The sequence below is a fragment of the Myxocyprinus asiaticus genome, chromosome 16 (assembly GCF_019703515.2).
Source record: "Myxocyprinus asiaticus isolate MX2 ecotype Aquarium Trade chromosome 16, UBuf_Myxa_2, whole genome shotgun sequence".
In the NCBI taxonomy this organism is placed as follows: domain Eukaryota; kingdom Metazoa; phylum Chordata; class Actinopteri; order Cypriniformes; family Catostomidae; genus Myxocyprinus; species Myxocyprinus asiaticus.
In genome coordinates, this window is record NC_059359.1 from 37,845,184 (window position 1) to 37,861,493 (window position 16,310).

The window sequence follows — 16,310 nt, forward strand, 5'->3', positions numbered from 1 at the left end:
AGAGCCAATCAGAACAGTGGGCATTTACTGTCAGTCTTAAAGGAGAAACAGCACCAAAACAGAGCATTTCTGACAGAGGCTCAGAATGAGGGTGGAAAATGATCATGTTTTACAAATATATGACTTAACTAATATTATTAGTGAACCTCAAGGAACATATTCAAAAAATAAAAAAAGGCATGTCATGACCCCTTTAACGATCCCAAATAGACTGGAATTGCAGTTCAAATATTTTGATTGTTTTCTTTAAGAGCTTAGATACTTAAAGGGGTATTTCACCCAAATATGAAAATGTGGTTAATATTTACTCGTCCTCATGTTGTGCGAACGACAGACTGCAAATTTAAGTCTCTTTTCATTGAAAATGTACACCTCTGTCATAGCTCTCAATTCTCATTCATGTTATCATATATTCAAAAAAGGTATGTCTGTATGCATTGCGTATGGTTTTTCTTTACTGATGCAATATGGCATTGTTTGTTGAAACCGAAGGTGATGTGCCAAATTTGAATATAAAGTATTAAGGTTTTGAGAGCTGTGTTGGAGGGAAAGATTTTTAATATTGATCTATCATATAGCTATTATATTCTTCCTAACAACATCTGTGTTCCACAGTGGAAAGAATGTAATTTAGATTTGGAACGAGTGAGTAAAAGAAAACAGAATTTTTTTTTGGAAATATTTTTACATTTCCATTGAAGTTTGCTGCCAGAAAAAAAAAAAATAAAAAAAAATTATTAAAAAGGAATACAGAGAGACTTCACTGTACACACTGTTATCAAGAAGCATTAGAATTACTGTATATTTAACATAAGGCTGAAGCTTATCTGACATTTCCACCTAGTGGCCAGTATTGGAATAACATGTGCACACAACCCCAATCTGGCAGGTGTTGAGTCTCTTGTTCTGATTCCAGGACTGGGCTAAACCAGGTCCTTATGATCAGCCCATGGTGAACACACTAAGGAGGAAAAAGGAACCAAAGGAAGCTGTGGACAGAAATGGTACTGTGCCCTCCTCTCAGCCAATCACAGACAATTCAACTCCTGAAGACGCCCAGGGAGCAAGGAGTATGACTGTCGCACCAAAGGTCAGTCATTCGCAAACAATGGCCATTTGGGGCAAGACACGTCAGTGGTAATACTGTATATCATGGATCACCCCTTATTGGATTTGAAACGGCAATCTTTTGGTTGCAGTCTTCAAACACTTAATGACTCCACTTAAAAGAAAACCGCTTTTATTAGAATTTTATTTTTATTTATGACTGGATTCTTCATTTTAAACATATTCTTCAAAAGCACTGTTCAATTCCTTTGGCTGTAAAACTTTTTTAATAAGATACTTTTGTTTTGTGCTTGTGTTTGCGCAGGTGGAGGATATGGAGGCCCATGAGGAGCTGGCACTGGCTCTGTCCCGTGGGCTGCAGTTGGACACTCAGCGCTCCAGCAGAGACTCTCTGCAGTGCTCCAGTGGCTACAGCACTCAGACAACAACACCCTGCTGCTCAGAGGACACCATTCCCTCTCAAGGTGTGTCTGTTGTCGCATCCACACTAGAGATTTTGTTACAAACACAGGTTCAGTTGACCTTAACTTTAGTTCATTTGATTAGTGTTAAATCGATTCTCCGAACTGGTGTGCACAATGGTACCGCACTCAAGTCTGTTTGAAAAGAGGGTTTCAGTTCACGTGAACCACAGTACAGTTTGTGGTTGACGTGAATGCAATCTGGACATGAGCCTCTATTGATTATTTACATTGGGGTCCAAAAGTCCCTAGACCACATTGAAAATCTTGGCTTCAGAATCCAATTTAAACCTGGATATAAACTGAAAATGTTAGAATAGTTGCAAATCATGCTGTATAACATGGTTCATCAGGATTTAAACAAACTTGGGGAGTCCATGCCAGCTTGAATGCATGCGGTCATTAAAGCATACCAAATACTAAGAAATTCAGAAAATCGTGGTACTTCTTTTATTAAACTTAGTTTTGTTGACCTTTCACTAGCGACATATTCTTGATAGCTGGATGAAGCACAACAGAATGCAGGGATCTCAAGATTTTCAAAGTTTCAAATACTTTTAACCCTTTAAGTTCTGATGGTGTTTTTAAAGATTTCCTGTTTCAGTGGCATGCCCAAAATTAAAGGTTTATTATGCGACAAAAACAAAAAAACAAGGAGGGTCAAGTGAAATCATCATAAAAGTATACGTTCTCAAATTATCGTATTTCAAATATGATAAATTCTGAGACTCTCAGCCTAAGAAACTGCTGACAAATCACAAAAAAACTTGAGCCAAAAATTTCATATTTTTCTGATTTGACTGTATATATCTCAGGCTGCAACTAAGTTAGTTTTGAAAAACTGCTTTTGTTTTGTTCAATCATATCAGCTGTAACTGAGTAAAATTTTGTTTTAATACGACAAAGCAATCAAAAGTTATAGTATTACAAAAATAATTTATCCTACTGTCCAAAAGCCTCTCCAAACAAATAAAACATAATAATTGTACATAAGAACTAATTACACATGCAAATACAACAATGACTAAAGGTATGCTCTCTCTCCATAGCATGCTGGCACATGTAACAAGATCTCATTCAGTTTCATTCTGTGTCATTTGAGCCATCATTGAGTCTGTGTCATGTACTATGAGTCTGAGTAATTGGCACCATCTAATGGTGACCATATGTAATTAGAGTGAACAATCCTCTCTGCCCATATTTGGATGACTTCCACTTCTGGTTGCAGCGATCTGAATCCTAATACGATTGGTTTTGCAGTCCATGACGCTGGACAACGTTCCTCTTCATTTCTGATGAAGTCATCTGATCCAGGAATGCTAACGTGTTTTTAGCCAGATAACTCATTATGTGCTGTGTGCACATTGTGCTTCATGTGGATTATCTAACGATCTATGTATCCGAATATGTTGTTTGTGTGCTCGTTTTAAAGATAATCCCCTCAAATGCTATTTTAGATTTTATGTTCTGTTTATTGTTTGTGAAGTTATAAGCGAAAATGCAGTTTATAAGCAACACTTGTTTATTGTTGTTTATTGTTTATTTGTTTATTTGGGTCCTTATTAACAGTTGTGTGAATGCACATAGAAATAAATAACTAACAATAAAGCATTACATTTATAAGGAAAACAACGAATATTGACCGAAAAGTGTAGGCTGAAGCTTAGTTTATTATGCCTACACTTTTTACATAACATATCCAAATAGGCATCCCTGTTTACTTGGGTATTAATTGCTAAGTTTTTTTCTGTAAGTAAAATAAATAGGCTTTTTGTATTCCACTCTTTTAAGCTTTCCAACGACATATGACACATGGCTATTCAATCAGTTTGATGTTGACCTCTAAAGCCAATTTTTGTATCAATTTCTCATGTGCCACAATAATACAATATATTTCAATCTTTGTTTTGTATTATTTACATTTAATTATCTTTATTTGGGGACACTTTATGTTGATATATGCGATGAATTGTGATTAATTGGCATATCATGTAATAAACTCAATTAAAAAATATAACCAATTGACGGCCCTAAATATTATGTAGAATACATTATGTTAATATTTACATCTCTTCACATTTTGTGACTGCTGAAGGGACCCTTATGAGTCAATGAACAAGGAGGGAATACAGACATTTTGAATTTGTTGAGCAGAACACAGAAGCTTTTTTTGTGAAAAATGTTTTAGAAATTAACTTAAAAGTAATCAGTAATGTGATTACTTTTCCAATAAAGTAATCAGTAAAGTTAGTAATCTGATTAAAATTTTAGAGAAGTAATAATTTGTAGTGAATTACTTTTTTTGGTAACATTTTAGTAACCTAACATGGTCATTGACAATAAACAGCTTCCTTGCGGTGTTGTTTATTGTACTGTTAAACGTGGTACTCAATGTTTATGACGCAATCATTTTTTGTGCACATCTCAATTAGATTGAATGTGAAAACAGCATATCCATTTGTGTTCGCTTGTCTGTGTGCAGAACTTTAATGTTTCTTTGTTGTTTTTAATGTAAACTGGCTTCACCTAACATTTGGCTTTTTGGTTTCAGTGTCTGATTACGACTATTTTTCGGTGAGTGGTGACCCAGAGGGCGATCAGCAGGATTTTGACAAGTCATCAACCATCCCACGCAACAGTGACATCAGCCAGTCCTACCGCAAGATGTTTCAGACCAAGCGTCCAGCTTCCACAGCCGGTCTTCCCTCCACGCCCGGCCCCGTCATCGTCACGCCCGGAGTAGCTACAATCCGCCGCACACCATCTACCAAACCCTCTGTCCGTAGAGCTACCATGGGCATTGGACCTATTCCCATCCGAACCCCAGTCATCCCGGTGAAGACGCCGACTGTGCCAGATCTTCCAGGCGGGTTCTCCAGCCCACTAGGGGGCAGCAGCGAAGAAGGAGAGGAACCAGCCAGCCCTGACTCACCCACTCAAGGAGAGGACATGGAGCAGGTGGGCATCCTGCCTGTGGCATCCTGGAGTGGGCAGGCCTCCACTAACCCTCCTTTGCCGCCTGGACCCCAAGGCTCAGCCGGAGGTTCAGGTGGACTTGAAGAAGACCCAGAAGACTTGGACTCAGCAGACCCACAGTGCGACACCATGCTTCTAGCCATCCGTAGAGGAGTCAAGCTAAAGAAAACTATGACCAACGACCGATCTGCGCCACGCATTGCGTGATAGAGCACGAAGAGTCCTTAAGTAACATGTATTAATACTGTATAAAGACTGTATTCAAATTGTTAAGCTTTAATAGCGAGACTGGAGAGGACACTCACCACCCACAAGCTTGTTTGGTAACAAAGCAGATAAACTTACATCTGTTAAAGGTGGTACAAGCTGTGAGTGTGGGTTGTGATCAGATCTTGTTCTTGTCACAGAGTTCTTTTAAAGGTATGTTCCAGGTTCAATACAAGTTAAGCTCAATCAACAGCATTTGTAGCATAATGTTGATTACCACAGAAAATAATTTAGACTCCTCCCTCGTTTATTTAAACAATTGAGGTTACAATAAGGCACTTACAATAAAAGTGAATGTGGTCAGTCCATTAACGTTAAAAAATAAAAACATTTTTATATGTATTGCCACAAAACTAGGGATGTGCGAGACTAGTCGACTAAACGGTTCTGATGCTGCTAGTCAACACTGGAATTACTAGACGGTTAATTTAATTTACGTTTGACTTTATATTTTTACAGAGGCTGCACTTAAATTACTGTCATATTAATGTTACATATTTTAAATAGAATTAATAATACAAATATTATTTTAAAAAAAGAGGATATCTGGAGCAGATACAGAGTTTAATTTCACCTCAGGCTGTGCGTGCTTCTTCCCTCTCCGCGGCGCGCAGGAAAATGTCCTACATTGTAACTGTTATTGGTTAATGTTCTTTACCGAACAGCTGTCATAATAGATCAATGGTTAATGCACGACTGCAACTTTTCAGCACATTTTTTTCTCTCTCATAGATTTGGCTTAGTCTACCTGTTAATTATTTTCAACAATGTCCTGACTGTTTTAATATGTTCAGTAACTTTTACTTGGTGATTTCCATTTAGAACAGGCTTTTAGGGTTGTTCCATTGATCCTGCACTATTAATTCAACTGTTTTCAATAAATATCTCTATTAAATATTCGCTAATGTTCATTCAGTGAATGCGTGTCATGTTCTATATTTAGTGTACAATGATCATAATTCAAGGCGAGCACGTCGCAGATAAATGCCGCTTTTCAGTGGAATTTAGCATCGGATTTGGAATAGATTAAGTATTTTAAATGGGTCGCATAAACACACTTTTTTTTTTTTTTTTTTTTTTTTTTTTTTACTGTTCTCTGAAGGTTGGTTTCTCTTTAGACTAGTCAACTAGTTGGTTACAAAACTTCCGTTTAAACGACAGTCAAATTAGTCGTCGCGCACATCCCTACGCAAAACGTTAACATAATACGTGTAAACATGATTTTAGTGTGATCACTTGCAGGGTTTACCTGCGTTATGTCGTAAGGGCAACAAAGTTGTAGTATTGGATAGAGAAGGGAGGAGTCAAAATAATTATTTGTGGTAATCAACGTTAAGCCTCAAATGCTGTTGATTAAACGTAACTTGTATTGAACCCGAAACCTTCCTTTAATGTCAACCTGACCTGACTTTTCACCTCATTGGCTCATTTTGTCCCGATGAGTCGTGATAAGAGTCTTATTGTCGCAATATAGAATGTTAAAGGAATTTTATTTTCAGTTGTTTGCGTCCCTGCGCAATTACGTTCTGTAGTAGTTTCATCGTGTATATTTTAATGTATAACACAAGCATGCAGCCTTACCTCTGTAACTTTAGTTGATTTAGTCTTAGGTTAACTTACTATAAACATAATCTACAAAAACTAAATGTTTAGATTGTTTATTCTTAGTAACAACATTAATATTGTTACAATGCTTAGAGTTATTAATATCCTGCTTGAATATACTTTAATTTGAAGCTTTAGCAAAAAAATAAATAAATAAATAAATAAAAAGGACTTTATTTGTATGAAAATGTAAATATCGACAGAGGTAAGAAGGAACCCACAGATTTAATTTATTTGTTTCTTCGGCACTCTCTACTTTAATCCTTAACCAGATAAGCTTTCATTTATGTGATGCAAGATTATTTTGTATATTATGTTAATACAGTGCAAGTTTAATAAGTTGCCAAAAGCACACACACACATACTCTTACACTCACTTCCTCTTTCCATATTATAGAGCACATGAACGTCTCTCTCTCTGTGGCAAATCTCAGTTTATGTTTTTGTTGAGCAGCTAAATACTAATGTTAGCAAGTATACTAGCTGTACTGTAATATTATAAGCAGTATACTATACTCAGTTAATTAGAAAGGAAGTGGTTATTGTTTGGTGCGATGCCCTTTATGTATTTCCAGTTAAATTATTTTTGTTCAAGCATAACACAGTATATCAGTGTACATGTTTAAAAATGGCAAACTAGGGCTGTGAACCTGTGCTGCTTCTATTTAAAGTCATGCTCTTTAAACGAAAGCATGTGGTGGATTCAGCGTATTTCCCAGGAAATGTAACATTCAGTACGGTTGACAATATAAAGGGAAATGTCATTTTCTGAATTACCAGTACATTGTAATGTGATGGAGCATGTTTTATTGTATCATCTATAGTCAGCAAATGTGAATGCTGTGTTTCAGTGACTCAAATTGAGCACAAAGGAGCTGCCAGTCTTAGTACAAGCACATCAGAGAGAGGTGAGATGGATTTTGGATGTACTATGACTTAAGTCCTTAACCATTTCATTGGTCATTCTTTTGGTGCCCAAACCATCTTGTTGTTAGCATTTAATATACTTTTTACCTCCTTTATTTAATTCAGCACTCATTGCCTTTCTTTCCGTAAGGTTTTCATGCAGCTATACAGTGGAGCAAAACTGTTCAGTGACATTGTTGGTAAAATCACATCCTCTGTGACGTACATTTGATTCTTTTGGTTTCTTTTTATTGTTGGTGCTTTGATTCTGTTATAAATTATTTTTTATTCAAAATCCAGTTGAGGCCAACAGGTCCACTGAGGGGGTGAAAAGAAACCCACTCCATACAGTTAGAACACAAAAATGATTCAGGGGCAGCACAAACAATTTGTAGGGCGCTACAAACTTTTATTATATTTTGGGATTTTTCATTTGAGTATTCGTGTACAGAATCCAAAAATGTTGTAAGATATAATCAAACCGTGTGAAACTTCGTTATCAAATACAGAGTTACACTTTTGTGACAAAAGGAAGATCATAATTTCCTCTCAGTGGACCAGCTTTAGTAATGTCGTCTCAATACAATGGTGTAAAATTAGTTACAAATTAGCGGATGCTTTACCTGCATATGATGCTATAATCTTGTATGTGTGTACTCTCGCGATCAAACAAAAATGTTTGAATATTGTCAATGTACAAACTTTTAGTTCTAACCAGCCTTTACTTCAGTTAACCACTATCTAGATATTTACTTTCAGAGCATTTCTAGATATGCCTTTCTTTTTAAAAGCTATCAAATTGTAAGTGTAAGCCGATTGCTGTCCGAAAAAAAAAAAAAGGTTCTCTTGCTTATTGTAAAAGCTGATATTTAGTATTATTATTATTATTTTTTTTTTTTTTTGATAGTATCACAGTTTGAGTAGTGTGAGAGTTGTTCTCAACACTGTGCAGTTTATAAAATCACCTTCTGTATGCTTTTCCCTGTATAATTACTGTTGCATACATTAAATATAAAATAGTTATTGAATTATTGTGTACTGCTATTTCATGGCACAGACATCTGAAGGCAACTATCGCCCCCTTGAGTACTGAGTTAATTGTTATTGCCACAGTAACGCACTACAAGTATTTACATGCGTTGATCAAGCATTTGCGTCTGCTTTAGCGTACTTGTTAAGTACGTTTCTGGCTTAAGTCCAAATATTCTTACTGATGATGATATTAAGTGCATCTCAAACATTTTACCTATAAGATTCAAGGCAAGTTAACATCAATTGAAGCTATGTTAATGTAAGGAATTATTATTATTAAATGAATACAAGGGTTCTAATTCACAGAATAGTTTATTATATTTATAAAGGTTGAGCTCACAGAACGCAAGTATACGTCTGACAAACATCTCGGAGGCCTATTCTAACATATGAGGCTTTACATGGGCCGCTCTCTGGGACGAGTGACAAACTGCCACCATAGGGGAGGGAGGTCTCCTTCCTTTCGGGCTGGTGGCAGGGCCTCAGATTTGGGGCCCTCAGCAGGAGTTTCAGCCTGCAGCTGCTGGACCTACAGAAAAGGAGTGATGTGATCATTTATCCATTCACTGGAGTAGCAAACCAATTATCCAACAGACTAAAATGAGACCCAAGCAGTTATTAAACAAAACATAACTATATGCTGTATGAACCAAAATATTTATAATCTCAATGAACAGCTGCAATAGTTTGAATAGATGTACTGATACCAAAACTCTCTTAATAATATCAATATCAAGATAAAGACTAAACACAGTAGGTACTTTCAATAAGCATCAAGAGTTTTATATTCAAATTTATTTCAATCTGAAATCTACCCCCATGTACTACAATTTGATTTTGGTCAATATGCATTTTTTTCCCGCCACATTTCAGCTTTGCAGTTAAGTCCAATCCCTTTTATGGGTTTGTTTACATTTGAATTTTCGACAGTTGGAGTTTGAATTAACAGACATTCCATTGGCTCATTTGAACATTCGCGCAGTGGACAACTAAAAATCCCATTGACTTACACCGACGGAATGTTCAAATGAGCCAACGGAATGTCTGTTAATTCAAACTCCAACTGTCGAAAATTCAAATGTAAACAAACCCATAAAAGGCCTTTAATCTGATTATGTGACTGTCTGTCTGACTATCTATCTAGCTAGCAGGCTGTTTGTCTTACTGTAATGTCTGTATAACCAACTAACTTCAAACTTTTAATGTTTAAGCTTTTAGACATGGCTTTGTCAAGCCAACATCAAAGTTTGCCTTGACAAACTTAACCTATCTAGTTAATATAATAACTAAAAAAATTTGCATACACAGTATGGACATGTAGTTAATTAATATTACTTCATACGTGCTTAAGTAAATACACAGTAACGCACACACTGTAAAATAAAGTGTGACCCAAAATTTTAGATTAAAGTTTAAAAATCTCTGTGTCAGTGGGAGCCTGGGTAGCTCAGTGGTAAAAGACGCTGACTACCACCCCTGGAGTTCGCAAGTTCGAATTCCAGGGTGTGCCGAGTAACTCCAGCCAGGTCTCCTAAGCAACCAAATTGGCCCTGTTGCTAGGGAGGGTAGAGTCACATGAGGTAACCTCCTTGTGGTCGCTATAATGTGGTTAATTCTCGGTGGGGCACGTGGTGAGTTAAGCGTGGATGCCGCGGTGCGTGGCATGAAGCCTCCACACGTGCTATGTCTCCGTGTCAACGCGCTCAAGAAGCTACGTGATAAGATGTGCGGGTTGGCGGTCTCAGACGTGGAGGCAGCTGGGATTCGTCCTCCGCCACCCGGATTGAGGCGAATCACTACGCGACCACGAGGGCTTAAAAGCGCATTGGGAATTGGGCATTCCAAATTGAGTGGAAAAGGGGAAAAATCCCCCCCCCCAAAAAAGAAAATCTCTGTGTGACATACACTGGTTGACAATGTGGAGCATTCAAATGAAACCGGCAATGATGGCATAAACGTAATATTTGCATACTGAATAAAACGCAAAAGTCTGGTTCCGGAAGAAAAATCCCATTCATATTTTCCATAGACTAACTGATTTTCAATTAGAACTAATAAACCTTTAAAGACCAACCTTCCGTGAGCTCTGAGGTTGTTCATCAATGGCACGTGCCTTTGTTGAAGCCATCAGTACATGTTATTTCAACTTCATTATTTTAATATAGTGTTTAATAGCAGAATTCCTGGTGAACAACTACATTACACATGGACCAGCAGAGAAAGATCCAACAATCAGAGAACCGCGGGCAAGAAAGCCCACCAAACAAGTCCAGCAGCGACCACCCACTTCCATGACGCACTGTGAATGACGCAATCAAGTCGGTCTCCCTCACATAAATGTACATATATATTTGTAAATATTGGAATATTTTGCAGTAAGCTTATTATGTCCATACATGTAATCAACAACCTAAAATTAATCGTTTTATTTCCAAAACTTTTATTCGATCACGTCATTCGCAATGCTTCATGGGATTGTAGTTTGTACCCTTATGAAAAACGGTAAGTACACGGATTTGTCCCTTTGTCTTTTTGTCTGATTTTCATATACCTTTTTGCTTCACATCAAAGTTTGTAATGTTGTGATTCACCTCAGTGCTGGTTGGTTTGGTTCAAGGATTAGAATTCTTGTATGAAGAATTTTATGAAAAGCCTATGAAAAAAATTAATGAGAAACATAGTTCTGGAACTCAGATGGCTGAAAAATTGGGCGAGCACTGTTGCACTCTATTGCGATTAGTCTTTCGTGCATCTATATTCATACTGAATTGCGATTGGTCTTGTGTCCCTTGCACATTTTGTCACTTTGCCTTGACAATGCAAAGAGCATCATGTTACTTCTCGTGCACATTCACCATAAAACAAGACATCTATTTATGTTGTTCTCCATGCTTGGAAAATAAGTCATCAGCTATGAACACTATATCATGTTTATCAGAGAGATGCAGGTGTACATGATATCAAAGCATCCAGTCTGATAGTGTGAAAGCTCACAGAGCTTCATGAACACACATACCTCTCTATCCCAGCTCTGAGCCCGCAGCTTCTTCCACTGTTCCCTTTTAGCAAAGTAATCAGGATACATGGCTTTCTCGGAGGGGTGCCAATGATCCAGACACCATTCAGGGACCTAGAGAGGTAGAAATAAGTGAATGAAGTGACAATGAGGCAGAAAGCACTTCAAAATCTTAAAGAATATAATAAGAATTGAAGCAAATTTGGATTGAACTGAGCATGTATAAACAGACAGATATTCCAATGAAACAACAGCTGCGATACTACAAAATAAAAAATACACAATATTTCTGAACCTACTTTGTAGCACTCGTATCTTTCGTAAGACGTTCCTCCAGGTGAGTCTGGGAACAGGTAGGGCTGTGGATGCTGATTGGTCCAGAACTCCTCTTCGCCTGCCTTCAGCATCATGGTGGCCTTCACCATGTCCTTCTCATGTTTGTTCTCATCAAAGCGTGCTCGCAGCAGACACGCATAGAAACGATATTTATCCCTGAAAAAGACAAAGAAACTTTGTGTAACCTGGTAACTGGTAAGAATTATAAGGCATATTACAACCTTAATAACCTGAAGTAGGTAAAACAATGGATGGCTTCTAATTGTCATGGTTAGATCTAAGTCACTATGGTTTCTATAAAACAAACAGCGGTACTTGAGAAATAAGTGTAAATACATTTATAAGCCATTTTGGCTTCGGCTTTCATAGTTGTAATCATTTAAAGTAGTACTATTACTAGTGGTCAACCAATATATCGCCGAGGCCGATAAATCAGCCGATATTCAGAATTTTTTAATTATCAGCATCGGCCGATACATTTTCCCATTTGCCCAGTTTGTTTCTTCAGGGTTCTGAGAATCATCTGCTTGCATGTGAAGCGACTGAGACATGTAAACAACCAGTCACGGTTAGTTTTGTTGTTACGTGCCATTGTGTTACTACAATAATAGACAGGTATGCAACACAGTGTCATTTAAACGGTCTGCATATCAGAGCCGTGGCAGATGCGTTTGGGCTCATAATGTTAAAGTGCTCTCCTGTTTCATTCTCCCTCTCTCTTCTCAATAGTTCCCTGTAACATTTAACTGTCTTGTCTAATGATAAAAAGCCAAATATCAATAAAACTAATATCATATACCGTCTGCAAATATGCACATATCTCGTTTAAACAGATGTAATAAACCAACCTCACACAACTTCAGCAGATCCAGCGTCCTGTGGAGCGCTCATTTATTTACCTCTAAAGCACGTATTCTACCAGCCTCTCCTCAGCAGTTCCCTGTCACTTTTAACTTTATTTTCTAATGATAAAAGGCAAATATCAATAAAACTAATATCATATACCATCTGCAAATATGCAGATCTCTCGTTTAAACAGATGTAATTCATGAACCTCACGTAAATCCAGTGTTTTCTTCCCGTCGAGCGCTAATATCTCCCTAAGAAGTGTGTATTCCATCAGCCAGAATCAACAACTTCAGGATCAGGATCAAAAGTTCCTCTGATTCACAAATCATGACGGTCAGTCTGTGACAGTTCAAGCAGGCGATCCAGGCCGTTTAAACTGTCAGGAGACTGCTGCTCGCGCTGGATCCACATGAGCACGTGAGAGCAACTTCAAGGTAAAAGTGCTTGATGTGGTGTGCTATAAGTAAATGCCTTATTCACTATGAACTGTATGTACAGTTGGTTTGATTCTGTATTTTTGGAGTAAATGTGACTGCTAACATGGACATGCCATCAGTGGTTGCTGGACTATTTTGTGTACTGTTATTTCCTTCTACCTAATATATTAACAATTTCTTCATGTGGAAATAAATTACAAAAATTTGATGACTAAACAGAAATCAGAAGAAACTGCTATCTACTATTTAAACTATAATATTATTTGTTTAGATTATTTTTTACAAAGTTAAAGTTTTGTGTGAAATTGAATAAATATAGTGCTAAATAAGAGTTTATTCTTTTTTTGTGTGTGTGTTTTTGCTATTTACTATATTAAATTGTGTGATATATCGGCATTGTATCAGCCTATTGGCCACCCTGCTCTCTTGATATCAGCATTGGCCATTAAAAAAACCCATACGCTCGATCACTAAATATTACCCTCCGCTTCAGAGATTTAGTACGAATCTACAAAAACATTTCTTGCAAAATACCAAAGGTACCCCAGTGTCAATATAGTAAAAGCATGGCAATTTTATTTTTACAAAAGGAATTGCTGACAGTAAAGGCCGCGATATATCAGTTTTACGGATTAATCTGCGTCGATAGTCGATTACCGGAAAACATCTACAGTATGCCTCTTTGGCTGGCTCTGGAGGATTCTACAGTTAAAACGGCCTCTAGAGGTGAAATAAAAACAAGCACTGACACCTCATGGGGATTTGCTGAATCTAAATCTTTCATCATTTACTTCATTCATCCATATTTTTATCCTCAATTCAAAGCATATTTGTTATTTTAATGAGATAATCAAGTGTTTTAAATTGAAGCGAGGGAAAAGAAAATGCGACTATATGGAAACGTGCCTCGTCAGCACATACATCGTGTCTCCAACTTCATATCTTGTAAATAACAATAAACCATATTCCTCATTAAACCTCATCCAGTGAAACTTTTATATTTCTATATACAAAAATCTTAAGTTATTACTTAAATATAGAGCTTTGTAACAGAGCCAAGTCTGTTAGCTAGCATTTCATTCGGTTGGATTCTTGATTTTTAAACGATGTAAGAGGTCTTTGAAAATTTCTCTGACAATGTTTGCAGTTAATTGCTGTCCCAATAGTTGAGTAAAACTAAAGGTTTGGCTAAAACAGCAATGTTATGATCAGAAACCACTCGTAAAAGCACAGTGCTCCTGTCCCAGATGCTTCTCCATCCATCGCCCACCTACAGACGGATTGGCTTCGGAACATCTGTATGAAAAAGCCTCGGAATAATTTGTTTGTGTGCTTTTTTTATACTTCGTTTACAAAAGTGGATAATACTTATCTAATCCACACTGTTAAGGCTTGGCTACGATAGTCATCCAAAAACAGAGCGCCATAAACTACACAGAAACAACAGCACCATTGTGCTTACAGGTGTGTGCACTAGTGATGTGTGTGAAAATTCTGGACAGAAAACAGAATTTTTTTTATATAAATGTTATAATTAGGGATGCAATGAAACCACTTTTTCTATAATTACACATTTCACTATAAAACAGAATAGACAGAAAAGAATCACATAAAAAATGCAACATAAATAATAATGCTTTTTCTCAGTGCGAGTGTTTCTGTTACCGGATTTGAAAGTAACAGTCTTTGTGCAAACTTTCAGCAAAGACTTTCAGCCGAAAACCAAAAATAGCATTTGTTGCCTAAGGTTTTCAGCGGCCAAAATTTTGGTGCATCCCTGTACATGTGCTGAAGGTTCATTAGAAACTGTAAGATTATGTTCATTTACTTCAGCCTTTACGAATGCTTCACATATTTTGAAGTGACATTATAACTCTATATTAAAACGTACTGTGTTTTTTCTTCCAGATGAGTGTGGGGAAATCAGTAGTGATGTTGTTTCAACTGTTTCATGCTGTGATGCTCAATGGATGAATTCTACACTGGAAGACAATAATTATTTGTGTGACATGTACAATAATAGTGAGATGTTTTATGACGTAATTTATTTTTCCTCTCTCCTCCATTTTTCCTGCATGCAATTCATTTTCTTTTGAGTTTCTTTACAATATGTCCATGTCTTCCCTTAAGGGGAAAAAAGTGATTTGGAAAATAATGCTTTAATTCGGTATCAAATCATTAATTCTGTATTACATTGATTTGTATAGTGCTTTTCATAATACATATTGGTTTGCAATTACTTTAAAGGAAAAATCTTTAAAAATGTTTAGCAATAATGATTGATTACATTTTAAATTACTTTTTTTTATTTTTACTTGAACAGCATAAGTCTCTGGGGCCCCAAACAGTAAGAAAGTCAATCAGAAAAGAGAACAGGAGGGTTAAAAATAGTGAAATATAATCCATCAAACTCCAAAAGACGTCAGTTTATTATATTATGTTTAGTCCGATCAAAAGCGACCTCTATCAAATAAATGCATCTGCTCCTGTACGGTTTAAAAGCAAATAACTAACTTACTTAAATAACTTAAAAGAGCAGAACGGTGGTAAATAACATGGTGTTTTCATATCAACTCTGCACTGGTTTAAGTAGGACGGACAGGCTGAGATCGACTGGCGTCTGCTCTAAACGGCCTCTAAGTGCTGATACAGACAGATAAAAGCACAGCTGCAGGATTCAGTGTGTGATCTTACCTAAATATGCACCATGACTCGAGGTGTCTCAGGGATTTCTTGTAGAGTCGCAGGACTTTCTGATGGTGGGTCAGGTAGGCCGTCGCCATCTTTCCCACTGAGTCACCTTCAGATGAATCTCAATGAGGAACACAGTGCTGCCACCAACAGTGCTGGAGTCGCTGCTGCGGTTCTGATCAACATTCAGACGCTTGATTAGATATGACAAATGGGGGTTTCACATTAAATAATAAAGATTAAATACACTGGCGGCCAAAAGTTTGGAATAATGTACAGATTTTGCTCTTATTGAAAGAAATTGGTACTTTTTTCACCAAGGTGGCACTCAACTGTTCACACTGTATAGTCAGGACATTATTAACGTGTAAAATTATTATTACAATTAAAAAATAAATAAATAAATAAAATACGTTCAGAACTTCTTAAATCACTTCAAAGAGTGTCCAGATACTCAGGTGACATTTCACCCCACACTTCCTGTAGCACTTGCCATAGATGTGGCTGGCTTGTCGGGCACTTCTCACGCACCTTACAGTCTAGCTGATCCCACAAAAGCTCAATGGGGTTAAGATCCATAACACTCTTTTCCAATTTATCTGTTGAGTCTTCTCTTTACTGTTGTACATGAAACTGGTCTTGAGCGGGTAGAATTCAATGAAGCTG

At 37.0% G+C, this 16,310-nt stretch overlaps 2 protein-coding genes across 4 annotated transcripts in view; one reads left to right on the forward strand and one right to left on the reverse strand.

The window, feature by feature from the left end:
- The window catches only part of LOC127454379 (protein MTSS 1-like), a 101,116-nt gene extending 92,805 nt beyond the window's left edge, over positions 1 to 8,311 (forward strand). For all 3 annotated transcript variants that reach the window (XM_051721544.1, XM_051721546.1, XM_051721545.1), the window contains 3 exons: positions 917 to 1,090; positions 1,373 to 1,532; positions 4,081 to 8,311. In XM_051721544.1, coding sequence (XP_051577504.1) covers positions 917 to 1,090; positions 1,373 to 1,532; positions 4,081 to 4,712 — 966 coding nt within the window. In that variant the 3' untranslated portion in view covers positions 4,713 to 8,311. The remainder of the gene's footprint in view (positions 1 to 916; positions 1,091 to 1,372; positions 1,533 to 4,080) is intronic.
- Positions 8,159 to 15,781, reverse strand: LOC127454430 (NADH dehydrogenase [ubiquinone] 1 beta subcomplex subunit 9-like). The gene is made up of 4 exons (XM_051721624.1): positions 15,648 to 15,781; positions 11,631 to 11,823; positions 11,332 to 11,445; positions 8,159 to 8,844 (listed from the first exon to the last, which is right to left on the reverse strand). Exons 1-4 carry the CDS (start codon positions 15,734 to 15,736, stop codon positions 8,713 to 8,715), a joined length of 528 nt encoding a protein of 175 aa, XP_051577584.1. The 5' UTR covers positions 15,737 to 15,781; the 3' UTR covers positions 8,159 to 8,712.
- Between the last annotated feature and the right edge of the window lie 529 nt (positions 15,782 to 16,310).

Bases quoted from the DNA above. Each gene is read 5' to 3' on its own strand.
- LOC127454430 (XM_051721624.1), bottom strand. From the start codon at position 15,736: ATGGCGACGGCCTACCTGACCCACCATCAGAAAGTCCTGCGACTCTAC. The intron at 11,824-15,647 runs GTAAGATCACAC...TGTCTTTTTCAG, and splicing joins GAGTCATGGTGCATATTTAG to GGATAAATATCGTTTCTATG. The intron at 11,446-11,630 runs GTAGGTTCAGAA...CTACCTCTCTAG, and splicing joins AAAGATACGAGTGCTACAAA to GTCCCTGAATGGTGTCTGGA.